The sequence below is a fragment of the Gavia stellata genome, chromosome 14 (genome assembly GCF_030936135.1).
Source record: "Gavia stellata isolate bGavSte3 chromosome 14, bGavSte3.hap2, whole genome shotgun sequence".
Lineage (NCBI taxonomy): Eukaryota > Metazoa > Chordata > Aves > Gaviiformes > Gaviidae > Gavia > Gavia stellata.
In genome coordinates, this window is record NC_082607.1 from 9,916,759 (window position 1) to 9,942,752 (window position 25,994).

At 46.9% G+C, this 25,994-nt stretch overlaps 1 protein-coding gene across 3 annotated transcripts in view; it reads right to left on the reverse strand.

The window, feature by feature from the left end:
• The window catches only part of DOCK11 (dedicator of cytokinesis 11), an 84,534-nt gene that overhangs the window by 19,049 nt on the left and 39,491 nt on the right, over nt 1-25,994 (reverse strand). Inside the window, exons 18-41 of one of the 3 annotated variants that reach the window (XM_059824481.1) lie at nt 25,887-25,952; nt 25,643-25,735; nt 25,116-25,239; nt 24,318-24,439; nt 23,775-23,861; nt 22,448-22,537; nt 20,821-20,939; nt 18,527-18,596; nt 18,324-18,449; nt 17,699-17,770; nt 17,161-17,307; nt 16,620-16,703; nt 16,086-16,197; nt 12,218-12,396; nt 10,137-10,253; nt 9,345-9,420; nt 8,933-9,036; nt 6,821-6,932; nt 6,627-6,693; nt 6,062-6,109; nt 5,781-5,858; nt 5,390-5,532; nt 4,608-4,723; nt 2,623-2,760 (exon numbers count right to left, since the gene is read on the reverse strand). In XM_059824481.1, coding sequence (XP_059680464.1) covers nt 2,623-2,760; nt 4,608-4,723; nt 5,390-5,532; nt 5,781-5,858; nt 6,062-6,109; nt 6,627-6,693; nt 6,821-6,932; nt 8,933-9,036; nt 9,345-9,420; nt 10,137-10,253; nt 12,218-12,396; nt 16,086-16,197; nt 16,620-16,703; nt 17,161-17,307; nt 17,699-17,770; nt 18,324-18,449; nt 18,527-18,596; nt 20,821-20,939; nt 22,448-22,537; nt 23,775-23,861; nt 24,318-24,439; nt 25,116-25,239; nt 25,643-25,735; nt 25,887-25,952 — 2,490 coding nt within the window. The remainder of the gene's footprint in view (nt 1-2,622; nt 2,761-4,607; nt 4,724-5,389; nt 5,533-5,780; nt 5,859-6,061; nt 6,110-6,626; nt 6,694-6,820; nt 6,933-8,932; nt 9,037-9,344; nt 9,421-10,136; nt 10,254-12,217; nt 12,397-16,085; nt 16,198-16,619; nt 16,704-17,160; nt 17,308-17,698; nt 17,771-18,323; nt 18,450-18,526; nt 18,597-20,820; nt 20,940-22,447; nt 22,538-23,774; nt 23,862-24,317; nt 24,440-25,115; nt 25,240-25,642; nt 25,736-25,886; nt 25,953-25,994) is intronic. The other 2 variants (XM_059824483.1, XM_059824482.1) reach the window with 2 other exon arrangements.

Consider the following 25,994-nt stretch of genomic DNA (forward strand, 5'->3'; position numbering starts at 1 on the left):
TCAGGGGGAATTGCTAACAGACAGGGAAAAGCTTCCCAAATCGGCGGTGCAGGAAAGGAGAAAGGCTCTGTGGCCCAATCCTTCAGGGCCTGGGATTTGTGACGTGCCCTGCTAGTGTCAACGCACCAAGGGACAGGCAGGCATGGAGCAGGCAGCTACATGGGGTTTCCATCACTCTCACATCCACGTGTCTGAGCTGCTCTTTCATTCAGGACAAATTATCTCAGCCCCCTCCTCTGTGCACATTTTCCTTCATAACCTTTAATTTCAAGACCATTCCCCAGCACATACATATGTATTTATCTGTAAGTGATGCTCTGAAAGGAAGGATTTAGTTGCTGAGAAAACCTAGAGTATAAAACAAGAGCAATCTAGCTTTTGTTGCTTCTTCCCAGCCGGTAAAACAGCGACAGATGTCTTCCCAAATTCCCAGCACACATGATGCAAGTGGGATTCATTCTAAAACCAAAACCAAACATGCAAACAATTATAGAAAACTTGTTTGTTCTTTGCTTTCTTGCGACATCTTTTTCTTTTTTTTTTAAGTCTTTTGCCTATCAAGTAACCAGATTTAATGCAGAAAGCAAGCTATTTTTAAGACAGATTTTGGGACGCACAATAAATCTCAGGAGTTTTTTCCCCTCCAGTAACCACTTGCTGTGACCCTATATAAGAGGGAGATTCTTTTCACTGTAATTATTAGCTGCAGAAGGTAATAAAAATGACAAATTGTCCATTCTAGCTGCATCAAAGGTATAAGTCACTTTTGGTTTTCTTGCAGTTAATACTAATTTATAACTAACAGTGATACGCAACCCAAAACAAAGCAGCGCAGCTTTCATATTCCAAAACAAACTTGCAGGAAAGCACTTGCAAGGAAAGCATCTTTGCACTTGTCACAAAATGCAGTGACCCCCCCTGGCTATTTTATTATCACTTTCAGCCTTAGAAAAGCCCTTCACAGGACTTAGAAGGAAGTTTGGGACTCATGTGGTTATGAAGTTGGCAAAGAAACCACTTCCTTATAGATACCATCTGCTGGGCTCATATCTTGCTTTTACAGAAGCAACACTGTGTCCTGTCATAGGGGAAATGTCAGAAAGTAACTGAAAGCAATCTTTCGTATCTTTGAAGACCCACAATGCCAAATTCAGTGTGGATTCAGGCTGGCATAAATCCAAGAAAACGATCCCACTGCCCGTCCTTGCAGCAGCCAAGAATACAGCCTGCGTTGCTGTAATTGGCATTTTGGAAAGCGAGCGTGGAACCCCTGAAGGGCTCCAGGTTTTGAAGGCTGATGGTGAGATCAAATTGAGCAGGTGTGCAGGTTTGGCTTTGCATTTAAACAACCACAGAAAACTTGCCAGGCAGGCAAGGAAGGTCTCTAGGCACAAAACAAATATTCCTGGCTAAACAAACTTTTGACTAGTGAGGGAAAGGGATGTGCAGAGAGACCGTGCCTGAGTGGGATGCGTGCAGATCTGCAGCAGGATGGATCTCAAGGCTGAGCAGATCACAGGCAAGCAGAAAACTCAAAAGAGAGGTAGAGCAATAAACACGTATTGGACCTCTAGAAAAACTGAGTGATTCCTGCCAGTGCCAGCTGCCAATCTAGCAGGCTTTAAGAAGCCCCACGGAAAAAGATCTTGTAGGAGACCATGCTGTCTGGAGCCAGATAGGTATCTAGCGAGACTTCTGCATTTTCTGCTTCTCGTGTTTGCTTAGGACAACCCAAAATTCAGCCCTAGACATACTAGCTCTTAGCTTTGCTGTGGGGCTATAGTAAAATGTATATAGCACAGACTTTTTCCATCTTTGAAAAACAGTTTAGCAGTCTCTTTCTTTAATCAAACTTTGCTTGGCAACTAGTGCAAGACCTCCTTTGGAGGTAACACTTTGCTGCATATCATCCACATACTGTGCTCTGCCTGGCTGCAACCTCACGCCACATGGATTTACCTCATTAATGAAGTGTTGCACTCAAGTGGTTTGAGAGCTTTTAATTAATTTTGAATTTATGATAACCGTGCAGGTTGGAGTTTGCGTCTACATCTGCTCTCGAAAAACGTACTTACGAGAAGCAGCAGGTTTTGACAAGCATGAAGGGAAATGTCAGCAATAGCATCAGCCACTGCTCTTGCCTGGTTAGCTGTGGCTTTCACGCTGCTTGAGCTCAGGGGATTAAAGAGCATACCAGGGCTTGGAAAAGTGTAGAAAGGGGTTCAGCAAGTACTACCCTCTTTCAAACGCGGTGGGAGAGGAGCAGCTTGTCAGTAAAAGTATTATTCAAGCAATAGCATTGTCAGGAATATTGACAGTTTGGGGCAAAGATTCAAGAAGCACCAGCTTTTGGTTGAACAGATACTAGTCTTTAACAGCAGTTTTGTGACCAAGGCAAGTGAAGGAATTCCTCACAATTTCTCCTTTTGTTTCCTGATATCCAACAAATAATAAATAACTGTTGAAACAGATAACTTGACCTGGGCTGGTTTTTAAATTAGTGAAAAAGTTGTTTTCTAAAACACATCTCCAACCAGCGCAAAATATCAGTTTAACAGGAGTTTAAGCATACTGGTCTCTTCTGGCATAAAGTCCGCACCTTCGGAATCATGTGTTACGTACCTTGCTAATGAAAGCTCTCAGAGAGGCAAACACATGCTTCAGAGCTGCTTCTGACTGCCCATTTTTGAGAAAAGCCAGATGAATATCAAAAACCTTCCTCATGAGTGGATTGTGGCCATCGTTGCTTAAAAGCTGGGTCTGGAAGGCAACGAGAGAATTTATTTTGCAGAAATGTTGTGCCTGAGGCTGGAAATGACAGAGATAATTTTGCATAATTAATCACATCTTAAGCCAGATAAGGAACAGGGCCTTCAGTAAAAATATAACCAATAAATGTGACAACCAGTACAAATTTACACTAGTTGGTCAGAGGCTATTTTTATAGCAGAGGATGAAACAAAAATATTTTATCACTTTTGCATCACTAATTCCAAAACGTAACTCAATTATCTGTACAACTTTCACCGGTTGCCTAGAGTTATTTTAAATAAAACAGGCTGTTACCAACATAACTATCACACTGTTTTTTCCATTTCTTTTTATTTGTCTCAACAAGTGTTTCATTTGCAGCCCAAAAGAGAGAGAGAGAGAGAGAAAAAAAAAAGACGACTATCACATCTCTTCACTGGACAGGTTCATAGCTGTAGTAAGTCAGTACACTTTCCTTGTCTCCTGCAAAGTTTTGACAGTTTGCACCTTCTGGAGACATGGTAAAATGGAATTACTTGGAGAGGATTAATACAATTTGGTGTCAGAGTTATCTTGCCTGTGCCTGCTGTCATCCTTGCAGCTGCGGCGCAGGAAGCCTGGCGCATCGTAGGCACACAGCAAGGATGTGGATGCCCCATATCGATAGGAGATCAATAGCCCTTATTGCCAGCCCAAGCAATCCTGGGGCTGGCTGATTTGTCTTTTGACATCCTATACACATCTTGTAGCAGGGTAAGTTTAGGATCCATACTTTTTGACTGAACTCATTTACTCTAGTAAGAACAGCATCGGCGCTTTTACTGCAGTATAGAGCACACTTCTGTGCGGTAACACCGTATGACCATAAAAGCAAAGCAGAAGTCCATTAAAGGGGAAGGGAATCCAGTCTATCCTGTGGTTTGAAAATCACATTGTTTTGTGGTTCAGCCATATTCAAAAAGAGGCAACTGAGAAAGTCAAGTGAGTTTTAACTCTGGCATCTAAATCCTTCTGCTGTTGCCAAACTTATAAGGAGTACTTTAATGTACGCATCAGGGTGGCTTTTTTGCTCTGTAACAAAAAAGAGCAAAGGCTATGAAACAGAGGATATGATGAGCTTACTCTTCGTGTTGTTCAATACATCTAAGAAGGAAATCTTCATTGTGCTTACTCTGAAATCCAGAGTTGTTCTTGTGACATTATGCAAGACACATTGCTATGAGCAGGATTCCTCCAACCACACTTTGAGGGAGAGGTTTTCTGGAACAGTATTTCAGTATTTTGCTGCCAGCCTGGGGTTCACTTCAGTACAGAGGCTTTGATACCTGTAGATGGCAATGACTGCTGGGAGTGTGAATCACTATATGGAGAAGAAAACTTCTACCAGTGGTACTGGTCCTATCTGAACTGGTAACCACAACTGGAATGCCTCAGCCCCAGAGACATTCACGTACAGCGATTCAAAGAAACCTGGGCCTCCCTTCTATGCAATTTATGGTAGAAAACAGTGACTGTTCTAAGAATGCTAGACCTTCATTTCCCTTTCCTCTAGTCCCTCCTTTCTATATGATGTACATTTCCTCTTATTCTATTTTTGCAATGTCTACGCTCACGGTATAACATCCACGTAATTTTCTCTGGTCTTGCAGTTTTGAAGAAATTGCAAGATTGGATAAGTGCATAATTACTCATGACCTCATGAAACTCTCAGCGTTCTGGAAAATAAACAAGCTGCAAATGATTTGTTTTGTAAAGCCTTCCATAATCTGCCACTCTAGGAGAATGGATCACCACAATCAACATGCATATTGAAATACAGCACACTTTGCTACAGTACTTTTGATTTCAATGCTGACCTTGAAACTCTGAGTGAAAAAAGAGATGGTATCCAGGACTGTCAGGCACACTTCGGTGGCAATATTGCCCTCCAGTAACGCCTGGTGCACAATGTCTGCTTCTGAGGTGCCTGCATCTGTGGACAGAAAGCAAATCAGGAGGAAAGAGTGTTCAACACTCCAGCTCCCACAAGATCTAAATGCTGATACAGATAAGGTTTTTCCCTTGTACTTCACTGGGTTTGGGAGATGAGGTAAGAATAGCAAGATGATGAATTTGCTAGCTCCGTTCAGAGAATGTGCCTCAGCCTGATGCCAACCGAGAAAACAAACGTCAGTTATTTCCCCTTAATCTCACTGTCTTTAAAGCCAGACAGAGAACGAGGTGTCCAAGTTGTACCCGCGGAGAGGAAACGGTAAGGTGCTTCAATGGGGCAAAACTCACCCATGTGGAGAGGCTTAGAGCAGATCCCAGCCCAGGTCTCTGTGCAGGGCAGCTCTCCTGCCTGCCCTGCTCACTGCTCAAACCAAGGCGTCACCTGCATGCACACTCAGCCAAGGGGCTGAGCCAAGACAGGCGAGAGGAAAAAGCCACGCAAGTCCTAAGCCCCAGGGGTGATTTTTAAGGGGCTGGCTTAAATGTCGCCCCCAGCAACATGAGAACTTTGCAGGGAGGCACAGTGACCACTGTCATTCCACAGAGTTTGAATATCCTGAAGCAACAAGCAGCAAGTGGAAAACAGCTACATGTGGTTTTCAGCAGGCTAATACTCCATGGTCCCATCTCGCTCTGCTGTACATACTGTGGTTGAGCGTGAAGGAGGTCTCCAAGCTGCCCAGATGCTGGAGCCGCACCTGCATTCCCCCAGCTCTGCTGCGGAGCGCTGGCATTGTCTGGGATTTCCTATCAGTTCCCACGTGCTTGGATAACCAGGCGTCGTGCACCCTGCAAGGGGAAGCAAAGACTGCGGGTTTGGACAAGCAGCAGCAGCAGCCACACCAATACAGGATCACATGAGGCACCAGGATGGAGACCTGCCCTCCCTCCAACACACTAATCTGGTTTATCCCAGACAATCTCAGCAGGACTGACCAGCCTACCCTGGTATCACCTGCACCAGATGGTCCTAGAGCGAATGAAACGGCAGTGCTGCTGCTCAGGGAGCAGAAACGCAGCCGTGACTCGTGTCTCACCTGCAGCCGACTGCGGGGGACACTGCCAACCTGTGCGTGCAGCCAGGAGCGCCTGGGCCTGGGGGTCTCAAGCAGGAGCTGGAGGGGAGGGAAGGGGCAGGGTGCTAAGACAAGGGGACTCTGCTCGTGCAATGGTGCTGAGCAGAGTCCCGGCCCCCCCAGGCTTCCTGCCTGCTTGGGTTTACCTGGCGTAGGTGTGCACGCTCCCTTCCTGCCTCGGCTGCGGCAGGGAGCATGGGGACGGTCCCCCCACCCCGGCCCCGGATGGAAGAATACAGTACCTGGCAATATTTCTCTTCCCCACGTATCTGAAGTGAAATAAACACACCCTAGAAAGAAAATAAAATATGTACCCATTACAGATCCTGCAGATTAGGAACAATCCAGAACATTTAAAATCTACCCTGTCCTTGTCTGCGGGCACACTTGTCTGTGCATGAGGGCTTGGGTCTGTATTTACAAGTTACTTGACCTCACCACCCTCGGTTTCCAAACCCTATGGCACACCCCTGTCTCCTCACCCATCTGTTCCACCAAACCTGCTGCAAAGCGGAGGTCGTGCCAGTTACGGCGGGAGGCTGTGCCGTAACTTGCCCGGGGATGGTGGGACACCCTCTGCACGGCACGGACCGAGCACAGGGGAACACCACTTCCCCGTGCCTCCTCCATATACACCTGTTTCTCCTCAGAGGGAGGAAGAGCATTTCCTTACAACCTGGCCAGACACCTCTAGTGCTGCACGGGACCGCATGCACCCTCCGAGGCACATTGCACTCATGTCGTCTTCTTGGCCAATGCTGCCCACGCAAAGGCGCAGTGTTTGAATTGCAGCCTCACGATACTCACTCCAGAAGCACAAGGACGTTGATCAGCTCTTGGGGGGAGAATTTGTTCCAGTAAGATAAAAGAGTATCTGAAAGAAAAAAAAAGAACAGTGCACTGAGATTTAAAAAAAATGAAAGGGGGATCTTACAGACCAAAACTGCCGGTGATGGTCTCTTGTCTTTCTGGCTGCCCCCCAGTGAGCAAGAGCCACTAACCTTCAGAGATCATCTTCACAATGTAGAGGTAGCACATCAGGAGTGTCCGGATCTCAAACTGGTCCAGCCGGCTGCAGTGCGACACGCTGCTCCTCGTGGAGCTTCTGCGGATCTAACGGGACACAGATGTGACATGGAGGCCAGTGACCCCGGGTGCCTGGGCTGTGCCTGAGCAGAGCGTGGGGCCAGATGCCGTGCAGCATGGGCACAGCAAACCCGGCACGTGCCAGATGTGCTAACATTCCTCCTGTCCCCCTGCATGTGCACCCCCAGAGCACCACGCTTTGGAGACATCTCATCCTTTGGGATTGCTGCCCATCCAGTGATGAGCAGACTGGAAATCCTCGACACAGGGCCAAATGCTTCTCTGTCCAGAAAAAAGAAGCCTGGGCAAAGAATGATAGCTTATCCAGCAAAATGCACGGCAGCCCTGCTTTCACTTCCCCTGCTCCCTGCAGCTTCTAAGCTCCGGGACATTTTTGAAGTCAGTTCTAGTCAAACAAAATAGTTCATTAGCTGTCACAGCTTAAAGCAAGAATCTAACTTTCTGTTAAAGACGTACACTTCAAAATAAAATGTCAGTTATTAAAAAAAACAGGAAATTTCAGCTTAAGAAAAGAACTTTTTTTCCCCCCTGATTTTTGGAAGTTTCTCTTGTTTTTCCTCCTATTTAATGACTTGGGCAAAGGAAAGTGAAATCCTGCTGGTGAGTCAATCTATGTGGGAAAGGCTTGGGCATTGCGTGGTGGGAAACGTGACTTCTAAAGCTTTACCAATTTTTTTTGCATCCTCTGTGCTCGCCCTAGCCATATCCTCTGACAAATGGATACGATTAAGCTCGAAGCAGGATGCTTCTCTTAAAGCTGTGTCTCACATGTTTGGACAGTGACCCACAGATCATATTTGTTGTTTATTCTGGGACAAGCTGTGGATGTGAGTCATAATAAAATAGAATTAAACATTCAGTTTAGAGTTGGAGATACAGTGCTATAGCCAGAACTTTGCTGTTGACCATGCCAAACTATCAAGTCAGCACACAACTCACTCCAGGGGAACAGGCGATAAGCAACGTGTCTACCTCTGTAGAGTAGCGTTAAAGCTGCGCTCCTGCATGTGGTGTGGCTTTTACGTGGTTTTGTGGATATTGCATTCCCTAACAGAAAAGCTGAACAAGTACCTTCCAGGACACAGAAGAACTGTGGGGAAGAGCTCAGCTGCAAGTAATAATGCTTTCTGCAAACCCCACCAGCAGAGTTGAAGCATATGCTCAGAGCTTTGCTGAATGTGAACAGTTTGATTGTCAAGTGTTTGGCTATACTTGGTCTTGCAGCTTCGTGATTCGTGTGGGAGAGCTTGAAAGGCCCCACCTCTCCTAAGCACGTCAGGACACAGCCAGCATGAGCCCAGATAATCTTTGCCTTGCTTGTTGTAAGGGCCAAAGTTTTTAAAGATGCATCAATGATTCACGCCAACCTAAGACATCTGGAAAGCGCCTTGAGGAAAACCAGGGGCTGGTTTGCACAAACACCTGATTTCCATGTGTGTGATCTGCCAACAAGGAGAGTACACCCTGATTGAATAGTGGGGTCAGAGCTCTTTGTGATGTGACCGCGGTCACCTTCTGCAAGTTTGGGGCTGTGGTTACTAGCCTGTGCTGATTTTCCTACAAATACCTCATCTTCTCTTAAGTCAGCAGTCACTGGCAATCTCGCATCACGGTGCTTTGCCTCCCAGCCATGTGTGGAAACCAGTTCCCAGCACCACGCACTGGGCACTGGCCCGGCTGAGACCCCCCCATGCACAGGGAGCATGTCTGAGTATGGATAAATGCACCATGGGAGCAGAGATTTTCCCCACAGATTTTGACTTTCATCTTTGATAAGTAATTTTCAACAGTTATATTTTTGGCTCAGAGATGTTTGAAGAGGGAAAGCATACCAGGCCCATGAGTCTGACCTCCTCTGTTAAACATGAATCTCTTTCCAAACAGAGATATTTATAAGTTGGCTTTTGAGACCGTTACCCAGCGAACTCCTTTTCCCTCCCCCTTATTTAAAACAGCCTACAGACTGGTGCAGTGAGCACGGTTCTTTCTAACCCCAGATACGTTACATTTTCACTCTGATCCGGGGAACTGATTGCCCCCTCTGAGTTCAGGGATCCTTTTGAGTCCTCTCGCTTTATGGCATGGCCATTTGGAAGTGCTGCTCCGCAGGCTGAAAAAAACCCAAACCCCACAATTAACCCCTTTGCACCGGCACTCCTCAGCGCATCACGGACAGTGAGTGGAGGACGCGATTCAGACAGCACAGACAGGGCTTGCCAAAGCCCCATGTCGAAAGCTGATTAATCTGGAAAGGACACTTGGGGTGACACCACGTCCAGGGAAAAGCATACAAACTCCGAGAGGCTCTTTGGCAAATGGCTATTTCAGGTTTTGAGTAATGGGTTTTGGGTTTTTGGGACTGGTAATAGTTATGTTCAAAATAAATGGGAAAGTTAAAGTTTAGAAAAATTAATTTACCTGGATCTTTGTCTGCAATCAGGCTAGATCTGTTTGAGGGGGATGCAAAACTGCACATGAATTCATCCCTGGACGTCTGTAAAGCAATATAAGGGTTTTGTGACCAGTGGAAGATAACACCTATTCTCTTATAGAAGAGAATAATGAAATAAAAAGAGCAAATTAGAGCAGCTTTTAAAACGCAGATGAAAAAAAGAAATCTATTATTTCCTTACTTCCATAAGAAGGAGACAAATGACTTGGGGAGGAGTACAAGGAATAGGAGAACATATTAAAGTAAGTCATAGCAGTTTTTTCCCTTTTGTTTTTCATTATTTGAGTTGAAATTTTGGAATATTTTTTTTCAAATGTCTTTTTGTTGTTGTTGTTTTGCCCGAACAAGGAGGAAAGTCTAGTCTGCAAGGCTAAGCCTGCCTGGGAACGACACACAACCCTCAGGCAGATGGGCAACTCCCCAGAACAGCTGCTGGAGTCTGAGGCTGAGTCCTGTTGCAATTCATTGCACTTGGAGGGACTTACCTCACCTCATGGCACTATGCATACTGTGAAGAAACACATTAAACAATAGCAAGCAAAAGGGCAGAGACATTGTACCCAGTGCTGCAGACAGAACAAAGTAATCGGAAAGGCCAAATTAAAACAAACAAGCACATTACGGGGCGGCGGGGAGAAGAATAACACACTGATTTCTGCAGCTGAGCCTGGCTGCAAGCAGTGGAGGTCGCACAGGGCGTGTGCGGGGAGAGGAGGACCGAGGAGGAGGGCAAAGAGGCATTGCTGGGCTTTACTCACGGGGCTGGAGGCGGCGGCGCAGGCGTAGAGTGCCTCGCGGCTGGCCACTCGCTGGAGGTTCTCCAGGAGCAGCCCGAAGAGTGGCAGGTAGAGCTGGGCTATTTTTGCCTGCTGGTTCTGAAAAAAGACAGGGAGAAAAATGTAGGTAAGAGCCCAGGATTTCAATGGAGTGAAAAAGGGAAACTCTTGAGGCAAAATACATACATACACACACATATATATATTTTTACACACTGAATAAGGTGTCTGAGGACATGGGTTGGTTTCGCCTCTCATCTCCATTTCCAGAGCTGCCAGGTAGGTATTACCCTTCCAGCAGCAAGCCTGGGGCACTCAGGGATTTTGGGGGCTGAATAACATTCCCAGTCATACAGGATGTATGACAAAGTAAATCCCGGATTTCCTAACTCTTTAACTGGCACTTCACTGACGCGGCTTGATTTTCAAGTGCAACACCCAGGAGTAATGAAATAAAAACTTTTGCTCCTCGCCTGGTGCTGGATACTGCTTCCAGTCAGGAATTCTTCACAGCAAATGCTTCTAGTTAAAAGAGCTTTTAGGAAGAGGTTAATTTGGATTAAGTGATACAAGTCAAAAATGGTCTGGTTGACATTTTCTAAATGCAGGGCTCTCTTACATCCAATTTCTTAAAAAAAATTGTTATTCTGGACTTGACAGAAAGGTTAAAAGAAAAGGAAATTTAAGGTTTGCGAATTGAATGGCACATTTTGACTCCAATTTTTTCTTCTGATTCAGTATGATAAAAGATAAAAGAAATCTTGAAAATGCCCAAGGGTTGAGAAAACCCTCTCTCAGCCATTGATGGAGCCGGGGCTTCCCTGGCCAGAGAGACACTGCAGCAACAGCCCCTGCCATGCTCAGCCTGTCCTGCCCATGACACGACTTTTTTGCTCCTGTTTCAGGACATCAGCCAAGCATCCTGCCATGGCTCCAGGCAGTTTCCTGGTCATGCAGCCCGGAACACAACACATGTACAAAAATCCATTGGGACAATTTTAAGACAGGAGGTGTTTTCGAGGAGGCAGGGAGAGTGCTGCACACCAAGGGGGCAAACAACTCCTGAATTAGTGTGAGCGTTTTTAGGCACCCAGAAGAGCAGAAACAGGCTGCCTCTGACCCAGTCTTGGCAGAGAGCTGGCAAACCTCTCCTGAAATATCAAGTCTTGCCAACTACCATGGGCTTCAGTTTTGTTTCCAGGCTGTGCAAGTCACCACGGATCCTCACTGCAGAGAAAAGCAAGCCCACCTCCCGCTCAGCCCTTCTAAACAGGCAGAGAAGGCAGAAGAGAGGAGTTGGCTCTGGGTCCATGCAGAGCGCAGGAGCACTGGGCACATTTGGGTCACTTCTCCCACCCTTCATGCCCAGGAGGCTATCCACATTCCCAGATAAAACTCAGGAATGCAGCACGCTAGGAGCAGTTTGAGGAGCTAAGCTCTAGAGACATGTTTTCAGCCTAGAGCAGGTAGCTCAGCACTTGCAAGGACATATGGGTCAGCAGGGAACTGCATCAAGAAAGAAAACAAGCCCATCTCCAGGCTCTTTCAGCAATACCACACACTGAGCCTCTGACCAAAGAAAGCTGAAAGCTACCCAGCGGAAATCCAGCATCTCATGAGAATCCACAGATCCTCTCCTCTGATTCACTAATTAGTAAAACATGCAGCTGACTTGTAACAGAGATCAGACCTGTTTCCTAATTATAGTATATTAATGCAGGATATTAATTTAAGCCCAAGACCAGAAGAACATTGACGTTGCTTAGTTTTGTTGAACAGCCTCTTTGCTAATGACACTCTCAAGTTCCTTAATGGCTCAGGGCTTTATTATCTAAATACTCCACATGAATAAGAGTGCTGCAGTTATCTGACTGCATTGTTTGTGTTCTACATAATTTCTCAGAGCTATTACTGTTATGCTATAACTATCAGTTACTTACAACAGTTCCCTAAAAAGTAATGAGAATACCCTTGGTGCACCATGCAAGATCTAAAACTCTGACATCTGTTTTATCATAAAATTCAAGAACATTACGTTTAAAAGCCAACAAAATATGCCTGACCTTGTGCTGGTATCTGTTGTCGAAGGCATGCTTTATCAAGAGATTTTTTAAGACTGAGATGGCTGTATATCTGATATCGTAGTTGTCCTGCAAGGCAACAGAGGCTTCTCTGAGAAGCATCCCCACCAGGAAATGATGCCTGCAATACTCATCAGTTAAACTGTATTCGAGATTTACATCTGAAAGAAACAGCAAGGCAATGGTTAAGAGAACTGTTCCAAGGATCTGTTCAGAGCAAGACATAATGGTCATGGAAGCCACAACAGTCTGCGAGTATGGTTCATCACTCTCTCTCCTACAGTGATCTTTCAATAAAGCCTGAACTGACTACAGTTTTCTCCACCACTGAGTTAAGTCATATCAAACAACTTGGCATCTTCCAGTTCAGGCTAATCATTAATTTCAGCCCTCACCGTTTCAGCAGCAGCTAAAAGAAAGATTTCTGCAGTGTGATGCTTTACAAAGCTTAGGGCTCCAAAGAGTAATTTGTAAAGTCAGAGATGGATGAAACAGGGAAAGACAGCACAGCTTACTGCCTGGGGGCTGCTTTGCTCCTGGCTGGGGGTTATCCTGTAAATCCCCCAACTACCCAGGCAGCGGAGGTGCCAGCCTCCACAGAGCAGCTGTGCGGGTGGTAATGGGCAGTGAAGACGGCGCGTCTATCACCATCGCCCAGCCCTAGCAGTGCCACCTCTGTAGCTTGTGCCCCATCCTCTGCAATCGGCATTCTTTCTCACCAGGTCAGAGAGCAGAGAAACAGTAAATACTCCTGCTGGGATGAGGGATGCAAACAGGGACATGGTGCCAAGTGACCGCTACGGCATCCTCCAGCAGTTTACACAGTCGGGCTTCCCAGCCCCGCTGCAAGGACTGGGGAGCCAGGGCAGGGTTCCAGGCAGCTGCTTGGCAGAAACTGCGAGGCTCCCTTAGCTTCCCACTAGCAGATATTGAACACAGCTCCTTAAAAGCTGCACTGACTGCCAGCAGAAAGGCAGCTCAGTACCTAATCACCTTGGTTAACTTGTAGCCTGCATCTTACATAGATTCAGGCTACATACTGTGATCAAAGGAGCGGCTGCTACAAGGGTAAGGCATCGTTTTCACTGACTTGCCTGGATAATGCAGCAGAGAAGCAACAGAGACAGATTTCAGTGCAGGGTGCGTGTGCACTCGGGCTGCTATGAATGACCTTGCCTTGACCCCGTTATCTTTGTCAAGCACCCCATACACTTAATCAGAGCTGTGACAGGCACCGTTTGACTGTTGCATTAGGGCGCTAAGCCTCCCAGAGGGATAACCCCAAAGCTGTGCGTTCTTCCCCCAAAGGGTACAAACGCTGTCTGCTCAGCTGAGACTTTTTTTTTTTTTTGAAAACCCCACAGGTGTGAAAGTTTTTCTGTGGTAAGGCAGGGTGCATACACCCAGCTTTGAAAATCCCAGCCAAAGGGTTCCAACAGCTCTGTGGCTGCGAAAGGTATTTTTAAGTTCATTGATTCATAAGCAGCATTTACTGGTTTGTGAAAGTCTGATTCAGAGGAAAGAGAAAGCAATCTGGAGCATTATCTAGCTTTCATTGTTAGTCATGTTAGCAAATGCCTAAGTGTCACACATCATGGTTATTTCATTAGTTGGATGCAAGGTAATTGATTGGAGGCTGCATGTTTAATTTGACATTAGAGGATTCGGTGATCCCAGCTGGACCTACCTACTGAAGCGAACCGTTCCACAGCAAATGAAAAAAAATCTAATTCATGTGTAAGAAGAAAAGGGACAAATAAAAAGACAGCAAAAATAAACAGGAATAAGTAATTCTCTAAATCTTGGAGAAACGGGACAGTACGTCATGTTTTAATATTGTTTGTAAGGCTACTGCTTAACTGCCAGCTTCAGTCAATCTCTTGGGTTCTTTTCTATCACAAGATTGCAAAAACAATTCTGTGCTGCTGGATGTGAGGACAGGCTCAGTGGTTTGCTCTGGCTGATGAAACACACATGTCCCCCAGGAGAGGCAGCAGGGACGCGGACCAGCAACGAGCCTTATTAGTTGAGATGTTTCAGAGAAACTGCTCCAAGATGCAACGCTCCAACTCAACAGGATGTGGTCACGGGGATGTGCTCTGCCTGCAGGCCTGTCTGCACCAGCTTCTGCTGCAGAAGAGCTCTTTATCCACCTTCCTGGGGGCTATTCCTTCTTTTCCCAGAAACAGAGTAGTAGGGGGCTGGGCACATTCCCTCTCTTCGTTCAAGTAAGCTGATGAAGAGGTGAGGCACGCCAGAAGGATATCTCCTCAGTGATGTGCGCATCGTACCTCGGCACCTCTGAGCCCGCTCTCCCCTGTAATCACAGGTCTGTCCATAAAAACAGACAAGTTTGCAATGGAGATGCATCACTACATGTCTCTACCATGGCAGGCAGAGCACAGGCACCACTGCAAAGGCACTTCCTGAGGATAGGCTGCTCTACTATCAAGACATGTGTGGGAATGACAATTGCTACCACTATTTTAAAAAATATGTCTTAAAAAATAAAACCTCAACTGGTCGGTCCTAGTCACAGTAAAACAGAGGAGGAAAGATGAGCTGCTCTTACAGCTTTTCAGTTTAACCATCGCAAATGCAAAGGTGAATGTTAACCAAGAAAAAGCATCCTTATGCTATCATGCCACTAATAAGCAACGGGGAGGCACTGTTGGCTGTTTTTCCTCTTCCTCAGCCATTTCTAGCAGTGCACTTTGTTAAACTATGCCAGGCAAGCAGCCAAACTGATGTAAGTGTAAGATTAGCAGCTGGTCCAGAAAGCTCTGAGCAGTCAGAAACATACCAAAATAAGGGAAACTTGACAGTTTCTGCTGCTTCTGCCACCTGGATGTAAAGGGAACCACTTTGGGATTTGTATGGCTGCACCCCGAGGCACAACTAAAGATCCCCTCACCTGCATCAGAATAAATCCACTGGCCTTTCACAAGGGGGAATCCCAAACCTCACTCTCCTCTCTGGTACTTATCTTGCCAGGCTGTTAGCACCCCAACGTGGCAATCTTTACTGTATTTATCTAGCAGAGATGAGAAATCAGGACCCAGAGAGGCTGAGGCTATGTCTATAGCAGTCTTTGGAGGCCGGCGAGGCATGCTGCCGGACTCAGCGCTGTGTGTCTGTACTGTCATCGGTAGCCATCCACACTCGCACGGTGCCTCAGCTCAGCCCCTTGCAAACCCCATCTGCCCTGTGGTGAGCAGCATCAGGACTAAAGGGGACACGGTGTGACAGTGAGAGCAGCCTGGATACGTGATGGTGCCGCAGTACGTATGCCCTTGGTATGCACTAAGGATTGGCATGGGCTCAAGTTCTCTGCTGGCTGCCTTCAGCCCAGGTTTGAGTACAAGCTTGAATGCACTGTGCACCGCGATACTCTTGTTCAAAATGAAAGCAGAAGGTAACCTAAATCACCTTCTTGTGGCCACAGAGAGAGCTGGCAGTAGAGCAGCGAATTCAATCTGTTCTCCTGTATCTCCATTCTCTACAGCACTGATCGATGAGACACTCTGCTTCTCAGGGGATGCTGACACTTGTGGGAACAAAGGATTACACTTGCATAACTTGCGTATTTACTGAAATACGGGCAATTTCTTTCGGATATTGTTAGTCCCACGCAAACTTAAATATAGGAAATACCGAAAAGGCTGATTGCATACCATTCCCGTGCAAAATGATGTAAACCTGCCAGAACAGCATCTTTTCCTGAGGTTAATGTAAATCAGGCTAACCAGGACATAAATTTCCTTGACACTAAACCAAATTCCATCTAGTCAGAAGCCATCAAGACTAATAAATTAGAGCTCTCTAGCCAGTCTCTTGAGAAAGGACATACCTTGAACTCTTTGCAGCTTGGGTTTGGAAAAGGTCATTGGTAAGTTCAGAGGAATGTAGTGCTCGTGATTGCAAATGGTTTGAAGAAATTCAAACTTGTATTCAACCAGCAGCTGAGAAAAAAAAAAGACAAACACAAACTATGTTTTCAGTTTGACTCATTTTCTTCCAGTTCAATGAGTTTGCTGCTCGAGGATTGGGGAATCTAAATAGCTTTTGGTGAAACTCAGTAATAATTGGCAAATTTTTGCGTTGTTCCCCCTAAGTGTCAGTGCATGCGGCTGTCACTTGGGACTTCTTTACCTTTTTCATCCAGACTATTAACCGATCTGTCCTTTAGTTCTGACTCTACATTTTTTTAAAGCTTAGTTGCATACAGGCTCTCAGCCCAGACAAAGAGGTCTCTGCCTCCAGAAGACTCTGCAGGAACAGTGTCTAAAAGGCCTCCCAGAGTCATAAAAAATAATCACTACAGGGCTTCGACTGATGTAGATAGTACAACTGCAAATCACCTTTCAAGAAACACACTGCTTACCTTAGGGTCTTTTGGGCTGAATCCAGAAATGTAATCATTTATCAAGTTAAAAACAAATCCTCTGTCCATAAAGGTCAAACAACGCTGGAGAAAAAATAGCAACATGTGACTGATCATTAAAAATAAAAGCAATCGTCCTAAATCATCACCATACTACTGCTCTGCCAGCAGCCAGATTTGATCCTCTGGGCTGCTGCTGACTTTTCCAAAATGTGCTTGAACTTGTTTCTCTGAAATTATTTGGATGACCTCACTTAAGTCTCCAGTGGACAATAGAAATACTTAAAATGAGAGCACACATATTTCCTCTCAGCTTTTGAACAGTTGCTAGGCATGGCTGAAAACCCTAGGTAACATATAGGGTACCACAGTCTCTCTCTTGGAAAGAGAATGTTTCTTTCCTAGGAAAGCTTACCCCTCCAAAGTTTTCATCACTAAAGAAACCAAAGAGATGTTAAAGTACAAACATATTTGTTTGCTTGCTGTTTGTTTGGGGTTTTTTCCCCGATAAAAGCCTGGAAGAAGGAAAGAAACTGCTGACCTTCAGGAAGTTAGCCAAGCTAAAGTTGACGTTCCTGGACTCTTCAGGGATTTCATTATAGCGAATGGTTACGTGAGGAATGATGGCAAGCAGCAACGAATGCAGGGCGTGCTGGTAGGAGTCGGGGAACCGCTGGCCTCTGGGCAGCTGAAACCAAAAGCACGTCCTACACTCAGTGCTGCAAGCGAGCAGCTGGGGAGAACCGAGCGCAGGCACAAGTTCCCTTTAGCATTTGTTTATCTTGTTTCCTAATAAAACATTGGCAAAAAGAAAGCACTGGCTGAAACTGCAGTAGCTGCTAACAGAAAAGGAGGCTGCACGAGCCATAAGGAGATCTGGAATTTTTAAATTACGATTGAGAGTGAAAAGGGGAAGAAGGGAAAAGTAAAGTGGAAAAAAAAGGAAAGATCTGGTTAGCTGTTCAGCGTGTCAGGGTTTTTTAAAATAAAGCGAGTTACATAGTTTTTCAGAAAAACTTTTGGAGGAGAGTTAGTTTGTGATGGCTCTGTAATGCAGCATTGAACAAATTCATTTTTACCTTGATTTTGTTTTCCTCCAGTAAGTACATTGCCATTGACTTTGCCAGTGCTTCAAAGAAAAACCACGAGTACTAGAATGAAGAAAGAATACTATTATTTTTCTCAGCAGGATTGAACATGTTTGACTATGTGGGGAAGAAGCAGTGTGGGAGGGAGGGCTCACATTCAAATGGCATTTTGTAAGCATGGCTGTGCTTGCACAGCTAGCTTGGCATGAGTGCCTTTACTACCTGGAGGAGTCCTGCCAGTCTTGGGGCGGGAATAACTCCATCCCCTCTGCACCCCAACGTGCCCTGCAAGGAGCCAGCAGAGTGTGGGACGCAAGCCCTGCAAAGGCCCAGAGAGGCAGAAGTGCAGTCTGCCTCCCGTGAGTGACTCCTCATGTGTGGCTTGAAGAAAAGAGATAAAACTGGCAAAATGAAAAGCCCTTTGCTGTGTCCTGCTATGAGCCTTAACACAGCCAGGTTCCCTGCGAGAATTCATCTCTGTTGTAAGGGCAGAACCTCAAGGACAGGGACGCTTTGCTCCTGCGGTGGGTTTGGATGGGTGGAAGTGTCAGGCTTCATACCAGACCCCCTTCCCCTCCCTTCCACCCTTGGCAACCAAGTACTGCCAATACTTCACCTTGAGTAGCTTATTGATGGCTAGAAAATCTGCCGACTGCTTCAGGATTGTGGCCATGGAAAGGACGAGGATTTCATGGGTCATCTTCGCCTGTGTGACACTGGGTTTCTCAGCTCGAAAGACGTACTGAGGCAAGAGGAACAGCGTCAGCAGTGTGCCTGCTCCCAGCAGGGAGTTTTGCAGAGTGGTGTGTCATGACTGACCTTTATGAAGGAGCGCAAGTAGTGGTCTAGACCTTCTTCATGGCACTTGGACACGATGTGCAGAAGAACCCTGGGGAGAAATGTGGTTTGTATTCAGCATGCAATGTGAGGGCAAGTTCCTCCAGCTCACGAAAGCATACACTGTCTGCGTCCTATCCTGCTCAACCCCCAAAGCCTCACTGCTGGCATGGCCTGATTTGCAGAGAGCCAGTACTTGCAGGCTAGCAGCCCTCACAGCTCCTGTGGCTGCACCGTCCTTGCAACAGCGCAGCCCCTCGACAGAGCACTCAGAGCTGAGGTGGCCAAAGCCTCTTCTCCACTTTGGTACCGGACCAGGTGTCGCCCAGACCAGCATTGTTGGCCTTCAATGCTCGAGGCTTCCTGCACAAGGAGGTGAGGTGGAGCATTTCTCCACGGGAGACATAGCCTATTCTTTGGCCTCTGTGCATGTCAGGATTAAAGCTTGCCACTACTTAAATTCATGTTGCAGTGAGCATTAGGCACCTGAACAATGCTCAGGTGTTAGATAAGTCGAAAACAAAAATATTAAGTTAATCTGCTCTGCACCCAGTTCTCTTTGACTGTATCTACGGACCTGCTATGTGGACAGCAAGCCCACTTGCCCTTCCTGCACCCGCTACAGATTCATCCACACTGTACAGCTATCATGTGTTGAGTCTGTCTTCACTGGGAGCCCTTTCCTAATGGTAATACAAGTGACAAGGAACAACTACACTACTACATCAAGTCTGCAAAACAAATGCAAAAACCCCACAGGATCTCTGCTGAGAAGCAGGAAAAAAATTCTTCATCGTTGTTATACTCTGACACCTTCCTGCATCCCCTGAATTTATTAATTCTGAAAGGCTCTTTTTTACTGAATTTACATCACATGCTCCTTGTTACATGCACTGGATTATTTTTGGGCTGTTGCCTTGCAGTTCACTGGGGACACGCAGCCCCTGGAGAACATTCCAGCCCTCTGGAAGCACTCCAGGTGGCTGAGGAAGGCAGCAAGCGCCTGGTTTCCCCAGCCCAGCCAGAGGGAAAAACAAACTATTGCACATTGTCACAGACCCCACAGGCCAAACCGCAGGGAGGAGTTTACAAGCCATTTATCACATAAAGTGGGTTTTAAATTCTACTCTGAAAGTCTGGATGAGAAAACAGGTGTCATTAAACAGAATGCTATTGACAAACTGGAAAGCATCAGGCCAAGCTTTGAAAAAATCTCTGGAAGTGAAGGTGGGAGCAGGTAGCTGGGGTCACTTCTTCCCCTCTTCATGCCCTCTGGCAGAGTGGGATTACAGTGCTCCACACAGAAGCCCCCACAACCTGCACCACATGGCGCAGGACTGTGATTGCAACGGGTGCCGCATCCCTGGGGGGCCAGGGCTCGGGCCCTGCGTCTCTGGGGGGTCAGCGCTCAGCCTCCGACCTTCCGTTTCATGGGATCGAGGTGCTTTTGGCACACGGATGCGTGGTACCTCCTGGAGTCAGAGGAAGATCTCCATGGAGCGGCATCCAGCATCCCCCTTCGCTCTGCGGCACTTCACAGAGGAAAAACCACGGGAGAAAGCTGGATGCTTTAACGCATCCCTCAGTCTCGGGGGGTCGCGGCCAGGGCTGGGCAGGAAAGGCGCTTTTGCACCTTTTGCTCCCCTGGGGCCCTGCACGAGCCTGCGGGCGGCGGACACCCCCCGCGGGGCCCGGCCCCGGCCCGTGCTGCCCCCTGGCGGCTGCAGGCGGGGCGGAGCACGGCTAAAGGAGCCGCCCGCTCCGGGCTCCGCATGCGGAGCCAACGCGGATGGAGCGGCTGCTTCCACGGCCTAACGCACCCAGCACCGGGGGCTTTTCAGCAATGCTCCCGACACAGGGGGCTGGCGTGCAGGGGTGGGACTGCGGCATCGCTCCCGCAGGGAAACCCCATCAGCCGCCTGCACCTGGGACGTGCCCGGGCGCTCTGGAGCCTTTCGACGCCCCAGTAACTCGGCTCCCAGAGCCATCCCCGCCAGCAAACCCTTTTTCATTTGAAAAACAAACCACGAGTGTCTTTAAAATACTGCATTTTTCCCCACGCAGCTCTCAGGACAAGGTCCCCGCGCTGCCCCATGCCATGCAGACAGGCCAGGAGAAGACAGCGGCTGGTGTTTCACAGCATGGGAGCAAGGAGCAGGGACAGCCAATGCTGTCACTTAGCACCTTGTACTGGGAAACCACACTCTGCTTTGCACTGCAGTTTGTGGCTTTGTGTTAGTAACTGAAGAAAACTGGATGTTTTACCAGACACTCACATGGTGCAGTTGACAGCTACTTCATCTTCCTGGGTCACATTTGTAAGGACTCTAAATAGTTGCATAAGAATTACAGGTAGAAACTGAATCATTACTTGGATCTCCATGGCGTGCAAACACTAAAACAAATGTTCAAAACACAGACACTTTTAGTTCAACATTTTGCAGATGTTAAATATTTATAGTCCACAGACATTTCTGTGGCAATAGGACAGGCATTAGCAAATGCTTCAGGGTGAGGGCTTCAGCCTGCCAGAGGACAGGAGAACTTGGACCCGGAGCAGCGCTTACTGCCTGCCTTCCAGCTGACAGATCTCAGCTGCACGCCTTCAGGGAGCAACATGAATCACTCATGGCACATATTAATCCTCCTCTCAGATGTGCCCAGGCAGCTATGACTTAATTAGAGGTCACATGCTATGATTTCACCCCAATAACCCAGAATTGAAGGCTGAAGTTTTGCTCCCAACTCCCCTCATCACTTGAAACAGTCTTTTGAAGTGACTAAGTCCCAATTTCACAAATGCCTCTAGAGCATGGAAACCTGATGCCCAATGACTTGCAGTGAGACTTTTCTCCAAAGGGCGTAGCTTGCTATCGGAAATGGGATTTGAGTGACCTGGTGAAGGTCAAGATCATCTGGTGCCTACACCCTCCACCCATCTCATAGACCTCTTTTGCCTGAATCTCATGATACAAGTCTAGCAAAGACAGTGCGTTTCATTTTCAGTTTTCAAACCTGCAAATCTAATGAAAGGTTCTTAAATCTGTATCTAATTATTTAAATTACTGAAATTATTGAGGTATTGGTGGTAAGAAGCCCTCACTTGTGTTTCGCACATAAATGTCTCCCGGTCTGCAGGCTGCAGCGAGGTCGCTGTGGCTGGGCAGGGCTGGGACCTACGCATCCCCTTAACGAAGTGCTCACAACAAAGCAACCGTTCTTTTAGTGCTTGGCTTCAAAACCTGCCATTATTTCTATTTCTTAAAATATTGATATGTTATCTGAAACACACCCAGTAACTTTGTGATGATAAATCCCCACCACTGGAAGCGGAGCCGTTGCTACGGCAGCACTCTCAAAAACAGGCAGTTATGGAAGGAAACAAGGACAGCAAACAGCCAAGAAATAGATTCCCTGCAGAAGCCTTTGCTGGACCTGTTCCGAGGCCCTTACTTATGCCACAGTGATTGCCGAAAAGCTGGGTCTGTGTCACAGGTCATCTGTGGTCAAATTTAACTGACTGATAATCTCACAGATCTTTTTCAGCCTGAAAAAAAAATCCCTGTTTTGAATGAATAATCCTGAAAACAAGGAATTGAGCTACAGTTTAAAGGTCTGAATCAGACCTAGCGCAGCAGGGGAGGAGTGCACGAGACCACCAGGACGAGGGTTTGTCATGAGCACGGCAGAGCGATGCTGACTACTTGTTTTATCTACTGTGAAAGGCAGTGGGAAGCAGCACACAGACAGCAGACAGTTGTGCCAGTAAGCAAAGGTAAGGACCTTGCACAACGCACTGGTCCCAGTGCTGCAGCAAGTGCGTGTTCCTACAGAGCAGGGCTCTGGGTATTTACTGACGGTCCGTAAAAACACAAACGAAGCCCACCGACAGGCACTGTTCACCTTCAGGTATTTAACAAGTTCTCCTGGGACTTCCTTAGCTCCCGCCTGAACCAGCTGGCAGTACTGGAAGAATTTGTGCAAGTGCATGTCCTGGAAGAGACAAAAACCAAGTTCATTGCAGCAGCCTCAGTATTTGCCAGCCCCTAGTCTGCAGCTTACACCCAAAAATCTGCTCACTTACCTGTGGCAGTGGGCCATGTCCCTAGCAAGCCCCATGTCAGTACCAGTGGCACTCTTGGTCCTCAGCTGCCATCTCCCAGGAGTACAGTACTGCTCCCTGCCTTTTCCAACACAGCCACAGCCCAACTAACCCCAACTAACCTCGAGATTAAGCACAAAACTGCCAGCAGTATTAAAATTCTCCTGTGGTTGCACTACCCTGAGCCCCAGTCCCCGTCCAACACTGGCCTGGAGCAGCGGGAGCCGCTCTGTCCCAGCTGCGACTCTTCGAGACTGCCTCACCATCTGCCTCACCAACCTCCTACTGTCCATCTGAGGCAGACTCTCCTTCCCATTCCTCTCCCTCCTTCTCCAAGGTTAAATTTAATTACCGGGGTTATTTGACCCTGAAAAGCACCTGGGAATGTAATTTGGTGGGGAGTGGAACCACTGTGCTGCTCTCAGTGTTGTACAGAATCAGTAAGACCCTAAAACAGGTTTAGGCGATGCTGAAAGCGAGTTGCTGTGGATGGAAGTGCAGCTGATTATATCCAGCACAGGACAACAAGCCCCACCAAGGGCATTTCCCCATCAGCAGTGCTGACAGGAGGTGCCCCAGAACATGCGCTGGGGATCTTTGCTGCCCATCACATGAAACTTGGGGAAGTCCATCACTACCATAAGATGGTGGAACACACGAGGACTTGGTAAGACAGCCTGAACTGGTTGCAAAGGGAAATCAGGACTCTTGTTTTCTTGGGTCTGCTGTTGTCAGAAAACATTTTTTTTTTTTTTTTTTAACTCAATGAACAGTCTAATATTTGGGGAAACCTCCCATTTCCACCAGTTCTTCTCTCTTTTCCATCATCGAAGTAGCTCATTTGCTCAAACGTTTCTGTGTTCCTGCCAGTTACAGTGCAATTGGCCAAGAAGACACCAGCCTCTCCCTAGGCTCATTCACTCACACAACTGTCTCATCACATCTGGACAAAGGAGCAGATCCCTGCAAGTAATCCCAGACCTGCTGCTAGAGAAGTATCTCAGTGCTGCTCTGCAAACACAGGTACCTCTTTCCCACAGCACCTATAGCATAACAGTAGGAAAGATACAGCAATCGATTCCTCTGCATTTGTGTTGGAAGTCTTTAAGAACGAGGTGGATGACTTACCTGGGTGTAAATAGTCGAGTCCAGATGGATTCTGATTTTAAACAGTGGCTTTGCTCCATCCACCCACTTCGCATCCATGCTGGGCTGCTGTGAACAGACAACATTCAAGTACTTGGTTTCAGACTGCGATGAGAAGGTGGCTCTGTGCAGACAGACACCTGGTCAGAAGGTACGGGTTGTGGTGGAAGAACGGGTTCACCCGCCCCGCACAAACACCAGTGACGTGACTGCAGCCATGGCAGGGCAGAGGGGTCCCTGCGAGAGTGTGCACACAGACCGTGTACCCACTCTCCTGCTCTGCACCATGTGCAACAGCCCAGTCCAGCCTGCTGCAAAAATATTCTCTGCAACCTACATAACTATGGAAAGTGGAATTAAAAGTGTCCTGTCTCCCACCTCTAAGAACCTTAAGCTTTGGGGGCTGCCCTGCAGTAGGGATCTTTCCAGCTGAGCAGAGCACCAACACAAGCCCAGGACTTACAGCGGTAACAAAACCTCAGCTTTCCTCTTTATGTTTAAGCCCATTTTAAACGGCCTTCCTACCCTTTGTGACTCTGCGCCTCCCAGACCCAGGTAGCCAGGTGGAAGGTTGGATGAGACCGGCAAATGCCGCTCCAGGCTGACAATCCGTCCATCCTTCAGCAACGGGGCCCAGGCATATCCCACTGCAGAGGCAACCAGGGGACCAGAGTTAGCAGACACACAGCGATAACCTGTTTAGCTCAAGCTCCAAAAAGAGCTGTGTCTCACCCTGAGAAAATCCAACTTGCAGTTGTGCAAGCGGCTTCGATGAGGCTGAGATTGACCACGTCAGCCTTGTTAAAGCACGTTTTACGCGGTGACTCAACGAACGAAATTCAGGCACAGCTCAACCAAGATCAGGAGTGGGTTTGAGGGGCAGAAATAGTGTGCGAGCCTTGTGTACCATGACGAGGGTTCTTCAGTCGCCTGAGGACCAGCTGAACGGAGAGGCATCCCAGCTAGTGGGACCTGGCTGCGCTCAGTCTCTTACACGTGCCTAGTGTTGGCAGGATCAGCCCCTGAGGCCCTGATCTCGCACCAAGTTTTTGTTGGTGACTTGACTGACAATAGCCCATTCATGCAAGTCAAGTCAAGAACATGCAGAAATAGCTGTCAGTCTGCAGCAAAAATTTGAGCTTTAGTATACACTAAAACCATTGTGGTTTATTCCAGTTTAGACCTATGATTTGTATTAGGTTGCTTTCAGAAAAGAAAATTCAGATAGGCTAGTATTTTAATCAAATATTTTTTCATGTCCCTACATTCATTTTATCTGGGACTCTTACACACCAACAGAAGTAATTTAAGCAGTGAACATACCTTGAGTTTCAACGGTGTCCTGTTTTTTCGATGTTGCCTTTGTATTAATTTCACAGCTGACATGATAGAAGGTGAAAAGCAAATGATGCTTTTGATGGAGGTGAATTGGAAGCTCAATTTTAATCTAAAATGATATCATGATAGATAAGACTGTATTTTTAATTGTGGAGTAATATTTTAAGATCTATTTTATTTCACAAATGCTATGCTCTATGCAGTTACACAAGACGCATTCCTACCCATCTTAAATAACTCCTGGCTAACATTTTCATCACATTTGCACATTACTTATTAATGGGGGTGTGTGATTGGAGTGCACAAAGCCTGATAGTAAAGACAGCAGGAAACAAACTGGCATTAAAAATTGACAAAGTCTCTGGCTTTGCTGAGCCCTTCCACTGAGGCAAAGGGCTGGTGTCTATTTTTACCCGTATTTCACCCAGCCCTGGAAAAAGAGGTATCCTGAAAGGCTACTTGGCTTTGTAGCATCCAGGAAAATCTGTTATTTCCCACTATTTCATTTTTACCTCATCGTAGAACTCTGGACTCTGGTTGTGATGCAGCACGGCAGCATACGCGTTTGTGGTCAGGAGATGACCTCCGGGTTTGCCATATATACACTGGAAACACAAATGAAAAGCTGGATTCAGGGTTGCTGCCACTCTAAATTAGCTGGCCAAATTAAAACAGCATGGAAACTCAGTGCTTTCCTATTGTCCTGCTCAGCCTGGCTGGCATACAGTACACAGCACCGAGGAAACAGGTACTTACCTTTAACGGCCTGGCATCGGCTTCATCTGAATCCCTGAACTCAACGCAGACAGCAATATTCCTTGCCTGAAATGGGGAGAACAGGAGGATGAGCCATTGCTACAAGTC